Raw genomic sequence first — 13,940 nt, forward strand, 5'->3', positions numbered from 1 at the left:
TTATATTAATTCTACCCCCAGCAGCATAATATTTAAAACAAATTTGATCCTCAAGGCCAGAAATAATTTTAAGGCCTTGAAGATAATAAAATAGAGCTAATTCATAGAGTAGTATGGGAGGGGCTTCTTTAGATAAGGTGGGAAGGGATATCCCTCTAGATTAGGTGTCAGTTGAGATCTGAGTCAGAAGAAGGAAGTAACCTTTGGAAGATCTGATTAATCTTGGCAGCAGCTCTGGGGTGTGTTCAACAGATAGATTTGAGAAGACCGTCTGAATAAGTGTTTCTAGAAGGAACTGTTTTTATTCCTATGAATTTTTATTTTTAGTAAGCAATTCACGTATCTCTTACGTGTATTAAAATTTGGAAACCACTGCTATACTCAGGGAAAAGTGAAGAAGACCAAGTTCTCCCTCAAAATATTCTCATCCCCTCTGAATTGCTGGAGAGCATGGACTTGAGGTCATACAAACTTACATTCAAAACTTTGGGAAGTTGCTGAAGATTCATCCACAGTTTTTTCCATATATTTAATTCAGAAAACAGTAGGACAAGTTAATAGGGTTATTGTGAAGATTAAGTGAAACAGTGTAAACCATACTTAGTAAATTCATAGCTTTGTGTGTTCTCAGTAGGTAGTAGGTAGTATGAGTGGTGATTTAAGAGAAGCAGACTGGATAAAGATTAAGGAAAATTCTATTTTTAAAAAAAATCATTTGCTTTTGTGTTGAAATTTAAGAATTATTTTTGCTAGAATTTGGAAACATTGTAACATTTTTATTGGTACACAGATTGCCCTTCAATACAAATTAGATGTTAATTCAGCAAGACTGGCTCAGAAAACCACTGCAGAGTAATGCCCTAAAGCTATGACTGTGCACAAATACCCTGTTTAAAACTGAAACTCTCATGTTGGCATGGAGACTAACATCTATGAGTGTTAGCTACTGTGCTCCAGGGGCTTCACACCTATTTTCTCTTTCAGTTAGCACAGTCATCCCCTGAGATAGGTATTATTATTTCCATGATTCAGGTGGGGACACCTAGGCACTAATAATTTGTTACTTGCCTAAAGCCATATGGCTAGTCAGATGCATTGCCAAGATTTGAGTATAGATCCGTCTTTAAACACCAGACTTTATTTGAGAAAAATGCATTAGGTTAGGAAAAAAGAAAAAAAACATAAGCTGTTAATACTCAGGTCAAATTTTTAGTTTTTAATAGCTTGTCATTTCCTCTTTAAATGTGCTTTATTTTCACCGTAGATTTTACTTGTACCCTGAAAATTAAAGAGACAGCCTTGGCTAATGCTTACTTCATGGAAGCAACAGCATTTTGTAAAATAAATAAGCTTTGAGTCCATATTCTGCTGTTCTCCTTGAAGTGCCTGCAGGAAAGATAAATATTATGTTCCAGAGCAAAAGCAGAAAAGTGCAACACGCATCTATTTTGAAAGATTGAATGAGGCTGCATCCACTCCATCTCAAAATAGCATCACATGAAATTTGGAAACAAATAGTTTCCCAATCTAGGATGAAGTAAAAAGAAATGTCTTGCATATACATTGAAAAGCTATTGTATATATGATGAGTCTTGGGCTTTTCAAAGCTGCAGGAAATGTGGTCGGATCCTTTGTTCTTCTCTTGAAAAGAATCAAAGGGTAGCTCTATTACTATGTAGAGGCACACTCCCAAGGACTGTTTAAATCTCCTCTGCAGAGTCACTGACCTTGTATTTTAGACAGTGTCAGGGGAGAAAGATACAAGAAAAAAAGAGAAAAGGGGACTTCTGCATTGAATAACTGAGGAATGTGTTTAAAGTGAAATGAACATGCCTCCACTGTCCTCTACATTTCCCCAAACTTGTTTCTTTGTTTTGAAGCCAAATGTAGTAACTTGGCTAAACAATGCGTCATGTTGAATTAAATAATGTTTAGATAAAATAGCTGTCTCTTTAGGAAAACATCTCTGTATTATTTCTTTGTTCATAAAGGCTGGTTCTTCGTATTTGAGAGTTTATGGTATACAGTTTATTGTATTTTTTTTCCTCAGTGCAAATGAAAATGGATTTAAGAATGCATGAGATGAAAACAGAGTTCAAGAATTTTGGTTGGTGAGGGGAGCTGGGTTGTTAAATTCCAAATAGTCTGTCTTACGGAAATTTGTGGGTGGTCTTCCATCATTTTGTAAGAATCTAGAGATCAAAAAATTTTGGCAGTATAAAGCTGTTTTCCAGTTAGTGATAATTGGTATTTTTTTCCTTGTGTAGTTCAACATTTTGTTAGATGCAGTGCAACCAGATTCCAGAATGAGAATACACTTAAATCATAATGGCCTGTAGAGAAAGTTTGCACTGCCAGATTCTTGATTACAGAATAGTTGCAATTCTTTAGACTGTCAGAATGTTGAATTGAGCTGTCAGTATTATCGGGCTCCTATTTCCAACTGAACACATCATGAAGAAGAATGTTAACAAGCTAAATTTTTTCCAAGACTTCTGTCTATGCATATGTATTTCTGTGCAGTCATCTTTTAATTTAGTTACACAAAATATTTTGTTCTACTTTATTCACTTAATATATTGTATCATAAAATAATCTCACTCTCAAGAACTCTTCAATAGAATTATCTTTGTAACACTTGTAAGTGACCATGTTATGCAGTAACTCGAATTTTTTCATTGGCACCTCAAGCAACGTTAAAAGAAATTCACTTTCGTTTGATATACAAAGAATTTGCATCTTTACATGTTGCTTGTGTGGCATTCAGAAAATTTACATTTTTGCATGTTGGTTGATTCCTTGCTTCTACTTGGAAAAGCTCACCCAAGTTCTCTTTTTCATCAACTCTAAAAACTTCTAAACATCTTTGAATCTACCACCTCATTGTTTCTACATCAGCTATTGCTTCTCTTTGGAAAATACTTTTCTCTTTATTAACTCATATTTATCCTTCAGGTCACAACTTATATGACATGGACAGAAACTTTCTGATCCCTGATGTCAAGCAGCTGCCCTTGCCTTAATCACTTATCCTGTCTTTACCATATTTTGTGCCCTTATTAGTATGGTTATTAATTTAATAGATTGGCTCAACTAATACTTGTTGAATGAAGAAATAAGGTAAAGCATTTTCTTCTGTTTGAGATTTCCCTGTTATTTCCAGGAAGACCTAATCTTCCTTCCTCGATGCTCCCTTAGTTTCCTGAGTCATCTTCTTATACTGCAATTGTTTGTATACCTCCGTCGTTGACTATCCATTTTGAGGGTAAAGACCAAGAAGTTTAGTCTTTTAACTGGCCCCTGGCTCATATACTATTTGTTGAATGATTGAATAAATATATATCTCAAAGTATATTTTAATTTTGTAAATAGCCTGCTATATTATTTAAAATACAAGCTTTATGTCATAGGGAACTGTGGCGTGAGGGTCAGAGAACTCTGTGAGGGTGAGATGGGGCAGACAAGAGACCTCACTCAGCACATGGAATCTCCTACTACTGTTGCTCTAACCAAGTGTGCTAAGTAGAAGTTCCCACTGTGGGGCTGCAGTGTATCCAAAGAAAGTTTTATTGAAAGCATGGAAAACCAATAAATAGTATAAATGTTATGATAGACAAATGTTAAATGCTACTGAAAGAATCCTTCTGTGTGATGGTTTCTGTGTGGCCACTTTGGGTATTGGAGTGGAGGGGTGGGGTCTGTTGTTTTCTCTATGCCCTGGGATTCTGCTGGCATGATGCACTGTGTCATCTCGCCACCCCTCCCCACTGCAAATGTGTGAGTCTGAGGGGTTGTCTCCCTTTCTTTAAATTTCTGTCTCACCCCACCCAAGGACTTTTAGTATTAACATTTAAAAATACCTCCTTCTAATCTTATTTTCTGTGAATAATTTTTGGCAGTTCTCTTTCTATTGAATATAGCCTGCTTTCAAAATTTAGCATGAGAAAATGTTTTCCATATCTTCAAATCTCTATGTAAACGATTGTAATGAAAACACAATATTATATTTAGTAGAGGTACACTAATTAACACCATTCTCTAGTTGTTATTGTATCCCCTTTCTTTTTTTTTTTCCCCCTTTCTGTTGTTGTGTTTCTACTTTTGTTTTGCTAACCATCTTGGACCAACTATTCTTACCTTGAACCCACTGCTTTTGAATAACTCGCCCCAAAGCAGTTTTTCCAGAAATGTCAAGAGCTCTAGAAAGGAGGTGTCAGATGAAGTGTTTCCTCCTCTACAAGTTTATCTCCCTTGTTTACATCTTAAGTGGATACTCTGAAGCTGAGGCCTTCCTGACAGTAGGAATGTCAATGATAATTGACAGCTCAGCTCATCCATGCTGTCCTCTACAGCTTAGCAATAGGTTCAGTTTGGTTCTACTTTCCAGAAATTACTTCCTTCTAGTTCAAAGACTCTCAAGACTTCTTAGCTGTCCCCTAATTGTATATTCTTCATCTTATGAGATAGAGTACAGCCATCACTTGCTACACGCGGAGCCAAAGATTGGCACCTGGCATCTTTGAAGTCCATTTTTATGTCTCCCAAGTAAACTTAGAGGAATGGAGGTCAGAATTTATAATTCTCCAGTTGATTGAATCACACAACACAAATGGAATATGCTTTAAGTAGGGGGAAGAAAGCCTTGGTTTTTGCTTTAGCTTCTTTTCCCAGAAAAAGTACAGTTGTATTACTGTATATTACATATTTCTGAGATCGATTTTTAGAGACCCTTTCTTCTTATCAGATTTATAGTAATATGAAGGATTACATTAGCTTTGTATATCAGTAAATAATACTTGTAAACAGTGAAAAAGGAATTATTTTCATGGACATTTTCACTGCTGCAGGGAACGTTAGAGATCATTCTGGTTAATAAAGAATCTCATTCTTTCTTTCATTTTATAGATGTAAGATTTAAGGTAGGGGAGGTAGAAGGGGGTCATTGGGTGAAGGGGGGCAAACCAAGCCCTATATCAACAAATGGTGAAGCTAGGACTCCATCCCCAGTTGGCTCATTCCAAAACTGGGACTTTTCCACAATACACCTTACCTCTGAATAGTAATAAATTATTATCATGAAAAGCCTAATCTAAAAAAACTTGATAGCATTTTTTTTTCATTTCATTGGTTCATGCTCATAATTTTTAGTTCACTAAGATTAAAATTATAAAACTCAATACAACAGAAAAAAGGGTAAAATGTGAATGAACTAAGAATTTTGTCCCATATTCAGAGGGCGCTTCAACTACACAATTAGAGAAGACAAGAGTAGTTCTTAGCAAGTCATGCAGTATAGTCTCCCATCACCCAGTCCATGGCATTGTAAACCATTTCAAATGATCTTCCAGACATTCTTTAAGAGAAGAGAAAACACAAAAGGAAATGGAGCAAATATCAAGAAACCTGAGAGCTGACATAATCTAGAGGATCAAGGAAGCCTTTATGAAGCGGTCCAATTTAAGTTATATTGAAATTACACTTGAGTTATGAGTGGGAGTTAGAAAAAGGCAGGAAGAATCCTGTCAGCAGGAGAAATAACATGTACAAAGGCCCTGAGGCAGAAAGGAGAAAGACAAGTTTGAAGATGTGAAAAGAAGGCCAGAAGGGAGAGAACACAAACAAAATAGGCAAATAATAATCACTGAGATTTTCTAGTGAGGTAATAGTGAGTCAGATCATGGCAGGCCTCAAGGCCGTGGTAAAAATTGTTGATTTTGTTCTAAAAGTAATGGAAAACCATTGAAGACAAGGAGAGACCTTAAAAATAGAATGATCATTATAATTTAACATCCAAACAATGAATCTTTTGAGAGTGCAAAGGGGGCACTATTAATAATTCCACTGGTAAAACAGCTAAAAACTGGGCTGTTTGGGGCAAATGAGGATGGGAATAATCCTTAAAGGCTCTTGTACACTGGTTAATTTTCCCTCTGACACTGTGCCTGGGAGTACACTATTGCCCTTCCCTGGCCAGGCTCACTGAATAGAACTTTTCCTCTCATTCCTTGTTTCACACATTTGGCAGTTTGCTTCCCCTTAGTCAATCATGCCCATCCATCAAAAAACAAAACAAAAACAAAAAAACGCAGAAAAATGGAACCTTTTACCTCTTACATGAAGCTACGTGTGACTCTCAGCTTTCACTTTCACGTAGCCTTTCTTGGACTTGCTATGATGGTTTAGTAAGTGCAGCATCACTGAGAATTTGATTATTCTCAAATTGTTTGGAATGCGTTCTCCTCTCCTCATCCTACCTCGCCCCCTTGCTCTTCAAATTCGCAAAAAAATTTGAGGGACCGAGGCATTTCTTATACTACATTTTACACTGCACAAACTCATGTGTAGGTCAAGAACATGGTAAAAGCCCAATAAATAAGTGTTTAAGTTGTGTCTTATTTGAAAAGCAAGAGGGTCTCCAATTGAGTTCACAGATTAAGGAACCCACCTTGCTTTGAATCCTGGCTATAGCCTCTTCTACTCATTACTCTGTGACCTTGGTTACATTGCTCAAATTAACTCAATTTTATGGAACAGGAAGAGTATTAAGGCCTAACACAAAGATTTTAAATGCAAATTAAATTAGTTCTTAAAGCACCTAGAGCAGTTACTCTGTTAAACCCACAAGTGGTAGCTTTTTGGGACTATTATTTTTAAGTAAATGTGGTTTTTAGTACATTCCTTCTGGTCTCACTTTGCCTTAGGAATTAGGAGCTGTAGAGTCAGCAGGCTAGTTTCACTTCTCTTATCTTTATCTGCTTGTTTGTCCTAAAGGGACAGGTGAAGTTCAGCTTCTAACTTAGTTTCAAGATAGTGAGCCTCAAGGAGAGAATGGGTCATTTAAACCCAATCTATTTAAAATTCTTCTGAGATAAGACATTCAGAAGAGGAAATTATCCTGTCAGTAGCAGTATCTCCAAGTAAAAGATATGCTAAGGATGTACTTTAAAATCTGTAGGTATACATTCTGCCAGAGGAAGAGCTGAGGCTTATGGTGAGGAAACTGTCACGGTGGGCTTAGCCAAGCAGAGTGACAGAATGTAAAGCAAGATTTGGAATTGTCATGGTGGCCTGGTATGTTCATATTTGTGTCCTCTGATGTGAGCAACTGTCTAGCCTGCTGTGATAAGAGCTCAATAAATGTGTATTGAATATATAAATTATAGCACATCATGAACTTTAAATTTAATTAATAAGCAACCATTGCATATGCTTCAAATAAAAAGAAACCCCTGGGAATTGATTTTCAATCAAGTAATCTTTTGTCTTTTTTTGAAATTTATAAAAGTCCAAAGATAATGAAGTATTCTGAGCAAATGAGTTCCCCTACTTGGTTTAACATATATGTATTATTCATGAAACAGAACCCTGGACCTTCCACCTTTCTCCACCAAGATCACATTTCTGAGCACATGAAAAAGTTCTTACTGACTTAGTCACCTCAGAAATGTTAAGATTATTAACAGAGAAAAAGGTTTATTCTTAATGTGGTTTGGATTAGAGTGTTATTTATACACAGAATATATTCTGTATATTGAACCATGTTGTAATTGTGACAGCAATATGTTGACTGTATTCAAGTGGCCCCAGAAGCTTATATTGCTAGGGTTTATATTTTGGGGGAACTTAATGTTCTCTCAGGCTTAAATTCTCAAGGCTCTCAATAGTTTCCATACAAAGAAGAGTCCATGTCAGTACATGAATTTCAGGTAAGCATATTGTGCTACAAATTTTCCCTCAGGGAACATAAGCATGGAGGGTGTTACAGTAGTTTTCCACCATAGAACTCTATAAAAATATAGATTTCAAGATAGAAGCATGCAGTAGTCTTTTTTTAACTGTTTCCCAGGAGATTTTCCCAGGGATTTAGAGACTTAGAGACCCACACTGCCCTTTGTGGGGCCACTGCCTTTTCTAATACCACGTAGTCCTAGCCAGTTTCTTCTCAATAAGTTGAGCATGTCCTGAGATACAGCTCAACTAGCTGTACCGCCAATGCTATAAAAAGGATGACATACTTATTAAGATATAAGGAAATGGAGGACAGTGCCACTCTTTGACTTGTTTAGCTGAGAGGCCAGTAACTGTGAGCTCCTTCTCCCACTGTCGCTAAATCATTGTCAGTCATTTTCTCTAACTGTAGCCAAATGATTGAATCATTCATTGACTTAAGTTGGATTTACATCAAACGGAAATGATGGATCCTTCAGTCATTCTTTTTATAGGTAAATGTCCTGTATTCTTTGAACTCATCTCTTATTCTAAAAAATAAGTAAGAAGTTCATTTTGGGTTTTTTTGTTTGTTTGTTTTTCCCAAGCCCTAAAGTTCAATTATGGATAACTAACAGCAATTTAAATAGTACTTAAAAAAAAATAGCCTCAGCTTCTAAGCTTTTAACAGAGGCACTTCTAAAGTAAATCTTCCTTGGTTAACAGCTGTCAACTGTCAATGAGCTATAGGTAATTAAATTTTAAGATAGCTTTATGGCCCAGAAAAAGAGATAAAATCTTTGGACCAGAAAGGTCTTAAGTTAATGCAGTTATTTCTCCCTCTGGTATTTGAATTAATGCAAGAAATTATTTTATAATGAAACAGGTAAAGAGGAGAACTGCCAATCTTTGTTACTTGCAAGTGAAATTTAGTTGAGGCTGTTTTCCCAGCTCAGATCACAATTTTGGTTTTGTTTCAGTGTATATTAGGAAGAAAAGGCAAAAGAAAAAAAAAACCAAAAAACATTTTGGGGAAAAAAATCCAAACTAAACAAACCATGGTAGAAAGGGTGAGAAAGTGGTAGTTAGGGGCTATGAACACTAGAAAGATGTATCAGTAAGGATTTCAACAAAAGGAAATGAAAACCTCAATTCAAGCTGCCTAAAAAACGCTTTTTTTTTTAAATCATATATAACAGAAGTAGTCCAGTAATAGAGCAGTTCCACGGTTAGTTCAGATACTAAATGATTTCTCAGAGGACTGTTTTTTTTTTCCCCCGGATTTCTGCTTGCCATTCTCAGAGAGCAATCTTTTTGGTAGCAGCAACCGCTGAAAGTATCATATGCTCACATACCGAAGACCAGAGTAGAAAAAGAAATCACCTCTTTTTTGTGCCAATTTTTAAGACACAAGAAACCTCTTCTAGTAAATTTGCAGAAGGCTTCCCTTTAAATCTCACTGACCAAAATTAGTCACATGGCCACATTTTAGTCACTCACTGACTAGGGAGATGGGACCACTATGATTAGCACAGACCAGCTCTGCCAGCAAGAAAGAAAAAGAAAATATCTGTTAGACAAAGGGTAAATGAAGTCTGCTGAAAGGAGCACATTTATCCTCTACTGTGTGCTGGTGGAAAATCCTTTGAGTTAGTATTAATATGACCAATTTATAGATCAGAAAATAAAAACCTGGGAGAAATGAGGTAGCTTTCTTAAAATAACAGATTTAGTAAGTGATGAAACTGGGATTTCAACTCAGAACTGTCTGACTCCAATTCTGTACTCTCTCCACAATATTGCACTGTTGTCTGCACATCATGACTCATCTTGAGTTTCAATTTCAGAGCTACTCTTTCTGAATCTTACAATCAGTGCATCTCTGTGCTTTGCTTTTCACTTTAGATTTTCTCTTCCTCAAATCTTCTACTTAGAACTTCCTCAGAGCTATCTACTCTCAGAGTGTCACATAATTCATGAGAAGAATTGGAACTCTCTCCCTGAAGACATGATATTTCTAATGGCAAATTAGTTATCCGATTTTACATGTTTGTGAAACATTTCTGCTTTGATTTGAATTTAATCTATCAACACTTAAGTAATCTCTTTACCAAAGAAATTTCCCTTTCAAATCTCCCATTTATCCCTCTTCTTAGTTTACAACGTTACAAGATGATTACCGTTTCCTTTTGCCGCAAAACCAACTTGACATAAATTCATTCCAAATCCTTTAGATGTCCCTCATACCAACTCTTCCTTTCTATTTTTAGGATATTAAATCTTTATCAAATCATATCTGGAACAGCATCTCTTAGTTTTCTAGTCTCACATACTCCAAAATTACCCTTCACACTCAAGTTATTTTTCTTAAAAATGATCTATTATTTTACTATTGTACTCAAATAACCTGAATAGATGCCACATGTGAAAAAGAAGTATTATATATGTTAATAAGTATAAATCAGACAATCTAGTCTCCATATTTTCTCCTGTGTAAAGAATCGTTCTTACTTTGCTGGCTGAAGCTTGATGTCCTATCCCAAGTCGTAATAGTAGGTAACCCATGTAACCCACATCACTGTAGGACAGATGCTTTTTTAAGCTTTGACGTATATTAATTAAGCCTCACAACACCCTTGTGTTGTAGGAACTATTATTGTCCTGACTTTACAAATGAAGACACTGGAGTACAGAGGGATAAAGTCACTTGCCGAGTACATATAGAAATGAAATAGCAGAACCAGAATTCAAACTCCAGTGGTTGGACTCCAAATACTCTGAACTCAGTCACATTCTGCTTCTTTAGTCTGTGTATTTCACTGGAGAGTTATTTATTCCAGAGGTATTTGTTGAACATCTATTCTGCATGCAACCTATACCCTATAATCAATGTTTTACAGAAAAAATATGCAACCCTGAATCTCCTTCATAGGATGAAAAGCAAGCTGTATAAAACTCTGTATTTTAGGCAAAATCAAGGAGGCCTGTGTTTTCTCCAACCTTTAAGTGACATTTGTTGCATTTTACATTCTCTCTCATGTTCTAAGCTCTTGGGTTTTTTTTTCCCTGTTTCAGCAGTGACCTCTGGTCTGGCAGGGGCTGAAAAGTTATCCTAAACAACATTCCTGTACCCATTTTTGCTCTCCTCATGAAGGAAGCTGTTCTAGTTTCTGGGCCAGTGGCACCATGGCTGCCAACTGCATCACCTGTCTGTATATGATACCTAGTGAGGCTCAGTAACTAGGTTAGCATGCTGCACAGTGCTCGACATCTCAAATCCTTCATTTCCAAAGATCTGTCATCTAGTCTGTTATTAAACAATATTTCAATGTCTTTTGTTCTTGTCTCCTCTCATGATTTACTTCTCAAGATTCTTTGGAAATACTTTTCTAACTTGTTAATGGTTTCTTCCACATAAAAAATCTTGTGGGCAGAATATCAGACACTATGATTTAAGATCATATGTTAGTAATTGTAGGAATCTAGCTCCTTAAATTTAAAAAAAAAGAAAAAAGGAAAATATTCATCTATATTTTTCTAATTTAATGGCTTGTCTATAATTAATGATTCAAACTTGATAATACTAATAGTCATAATTATTAGAATTGATTGAATACTTTTTCTGTCACTCATTCCAAATATTTTCATGTATTAATTCAATTGATTTCCTTAGGGACTCTCAGTAGAAGATAGAATTATTGTTGCTTTTTACAGGTGAAGAAATTAAGGCACCGAGCGGTGAAGTAACTTGTTCAATGTCGCAGAAGTTCGGTGTCACAGTCTGGTTTCATAATCACTATGCTACTCTCACAGTATTTTCAGATTATTGGCTAGATTTAACACCACTTGAAGGGTATGGTGACAGACATTCTGAACTGGTGTACCCAGAAAGCAGGTTAAGTCTGTTATTTTTCTGTCTTCACACATGGGGCTCACAGACTATGGTTCATGGTTGCCTATAAGAATTCTTATAATTTTCAATTTTGGTTTAAGTTAAACCACAGCCCTATCAGAATTTCTACAAATGTCTTTGTGATTCAATGACTAAAAATTTAGAAATAGTTTATTATTGAAAGAGTAATCCCTGAAAGCAGACTCTTTCATAGAATTTGTCACTCTCTTAAGGTCATAATCAAAAGAACAAAGAAATTGTGAACCATTTGAATGGAGAAGTCTTAAATTGTGCACAGGAGCATTTTTGACTGGAAAGAAGCTTAAATCTGCCATAATGATTATTGATTTTTTTTATTATCTTGGAGCATTTATTATTGATTTAAGTTAAACCACAGCCCTATCAGAATTTTAAGATAATAAATGATACATTTATTATCTTGAAAATTCAGCTATACAGGCACATGTTCAATGCAAAAGAATTTAAATGAACATGAGTCAGTGATCATTGAAAATCTAAATATTCAGAACATCTAAAATTCATATTTCATATTTTTCTTTTTATATACACAGGCATATTGTAATTTAAATGGCATTGCCTTCTAAATGATGTGTAATAGAAAACAGTATGTTTGTTTTCAAGTAATTTAGAGAAAAATATATTAAACTAGCTAGAGTTATGTTGAGGAAGTCAGGTAAATATTTTAGGGTTAAATATTATAACCCTAAATTTATGACTGTATTGAATCCAACAATAAAACACTAAGACAGACTAGGAAGATAGTCACACTGTCATTGCTTTTGTTGTTTGTTCAGTCTACTCAGTATATTTATCTGTTTGATTTATTTTAACTAGTTTTGAGCTGATGACAGCCAGAAAAAAAAACTGAGTTTAGATCTTTGCAAAATGTGAATAATTTTGTAATCAAATAGTACTACTATAAGCTTTAACATTGCATTTATTGATTTGTGTTTTAATTCAGCATAGAGACACTAGCTCTCCACTAGCATAACTATTTTTAAATTGATTTATTGTAGGAGGAAAATATATCTTGACTTTTTTGATAAGTATTTCTATAATATAACTTGCATTAATATAATAATTCAAGATACTCAGTTTTCACTTGTGCTGTTCATTATTTCAGAACTTCGAGAAACCAAGACTTCTGAATACTTCAGCCTATCCCACCATCCATTAGACTACAGGATATTATTAATGGATGAAGATCAGGACCGGATATATGTGGGCAGCAAAGATCACATTCTTTCCTTGAATATTAACAACATAAGTCAAGAACCTTTGAGTGTAAGTTTATCATTTTCATGAGGGCAACGTTGACCTCTTGGGTGCCTTTTTACTCAAAAATTTCAAATACAATGAATAAAATACGTATTTCATTAAAACAATAGAAAATACAGACCACATGTCAATAAATAGTTTAAAATTAGCACTTATTTCCTGGACTTAAAATATAGTCAGTTCAGTTCTCCATGTCAAGTTTCTTGTTTTTAACCATCTAAAACCTGAAGCTAAGTGAGAAAACGCTTCCTGTGCATACATTTGTAGAAAGGAAAAAGAGAAGCACAGAGAATAGTACAAAAAAATGGTCAGATTGAAAGGACAGCCCACCCTGTCATGTTTGTAATCCAAGAAGGTCTTGAAAAGAATACAATTATTACATTCACTGTTCTTTGAACAAGTGTGGCCAATACAGTTGACCCTTGAACAGCTGTAGGTTTGAACTTCAGAGGTCCACTTACATTCAGACTTTTTCAGTAGTAAATACTACAGTACTACACAATCCACAGTTGGTTGAATCTTTGGATGCGGAACTGAAATATGGAGGAACCATGGATACTGAGGTCCAACTATAAATTATACATGGAATTTTGATTGTGCAGAGTTTCGGTGTCCCTAACCCCCGAGATATTCAAGTGTCAGCTGTATTTATCATTCTATTTTACAACAAGGAAACAAATTGGGCTTCATTGGAGTGAAGAAATAAGAGTAAGTGAATTATAAATTTATTACAGTAAGGAGTCTTCTGAATTTATTATTTTAAAAATGGGCTACAGGTTGACAATTAAAAAAAAAAATCACCACAAGACCTGACCCAAGACTGCAGTGACTTAAAAAATGCTAGCACCGGATGTCAGAGAGGGAATCTCTTGGCTTTTATCCAAGTTATTTTCACTGATGAAGTACCTAGTTTGAAGTAAATCTACCAGCCCAGCTGTGTGATTTACAAAAAAATCTGAAATAGCAGTATAAATATAAATACATTGTCATATAAGCAGTTGGGAAAAGTGTACTATAAATCAGAAAGAGGGAAATACACATT

The 13,940-nt window shown here is 35.3% G+C and overlaps 1 protein-coding gene and 1 long non-coding RNA gene across 4 annotated transcripts in view; one reads left to right on the forward strand and one right to left on the reverse strand.

Moving 5' to 3' along the window:
* Positions 1-13,940, forward strand: part of SEMA3C (semaphorin 3C) — a 154,750-nt gene that overhangs the window by 63,476 nt on the left and 77,334 nt on the right. For all 3 annotated transcript variants that reach the window (XM_045510455.2, XM_045510456.2, XM_010946633.3), the window contains exon 3: positions 12,744-12,904. In XM_045510455.2, the coding sequence (XP_045366411.1) occupies positions 12,744-12,904 (161 nt within the window). The remainder of the gene's footprint in view (positions 1-12,743; positions 12,905-13,940) is intronic.
* LOC123614507 (uncharacterized) overlaps positions 1-13,940 on the reverse strand; it is a 63,873-nt gene that overhangs the window by 48,230 nt on the left and 1,703 nt on the right. The window lies entirely within an intron of this gene.

The sequence above is a fragment of the Camelus bactrianus genome, chromosome 7 (genome assembly GCF_048773025.1).
Source record: "Camelus bactrianus isolate YW-2024 breed Bactrian camel chromosome 7, ASM4877302v1, whole genome shotgun sequence".
NCBI classification, from domain to species: Eukaryota; Metazoa; Chordata; class Mammalia; order Artiodactyla; family Camelidae; genus Camelus; species Camelus bactrianus.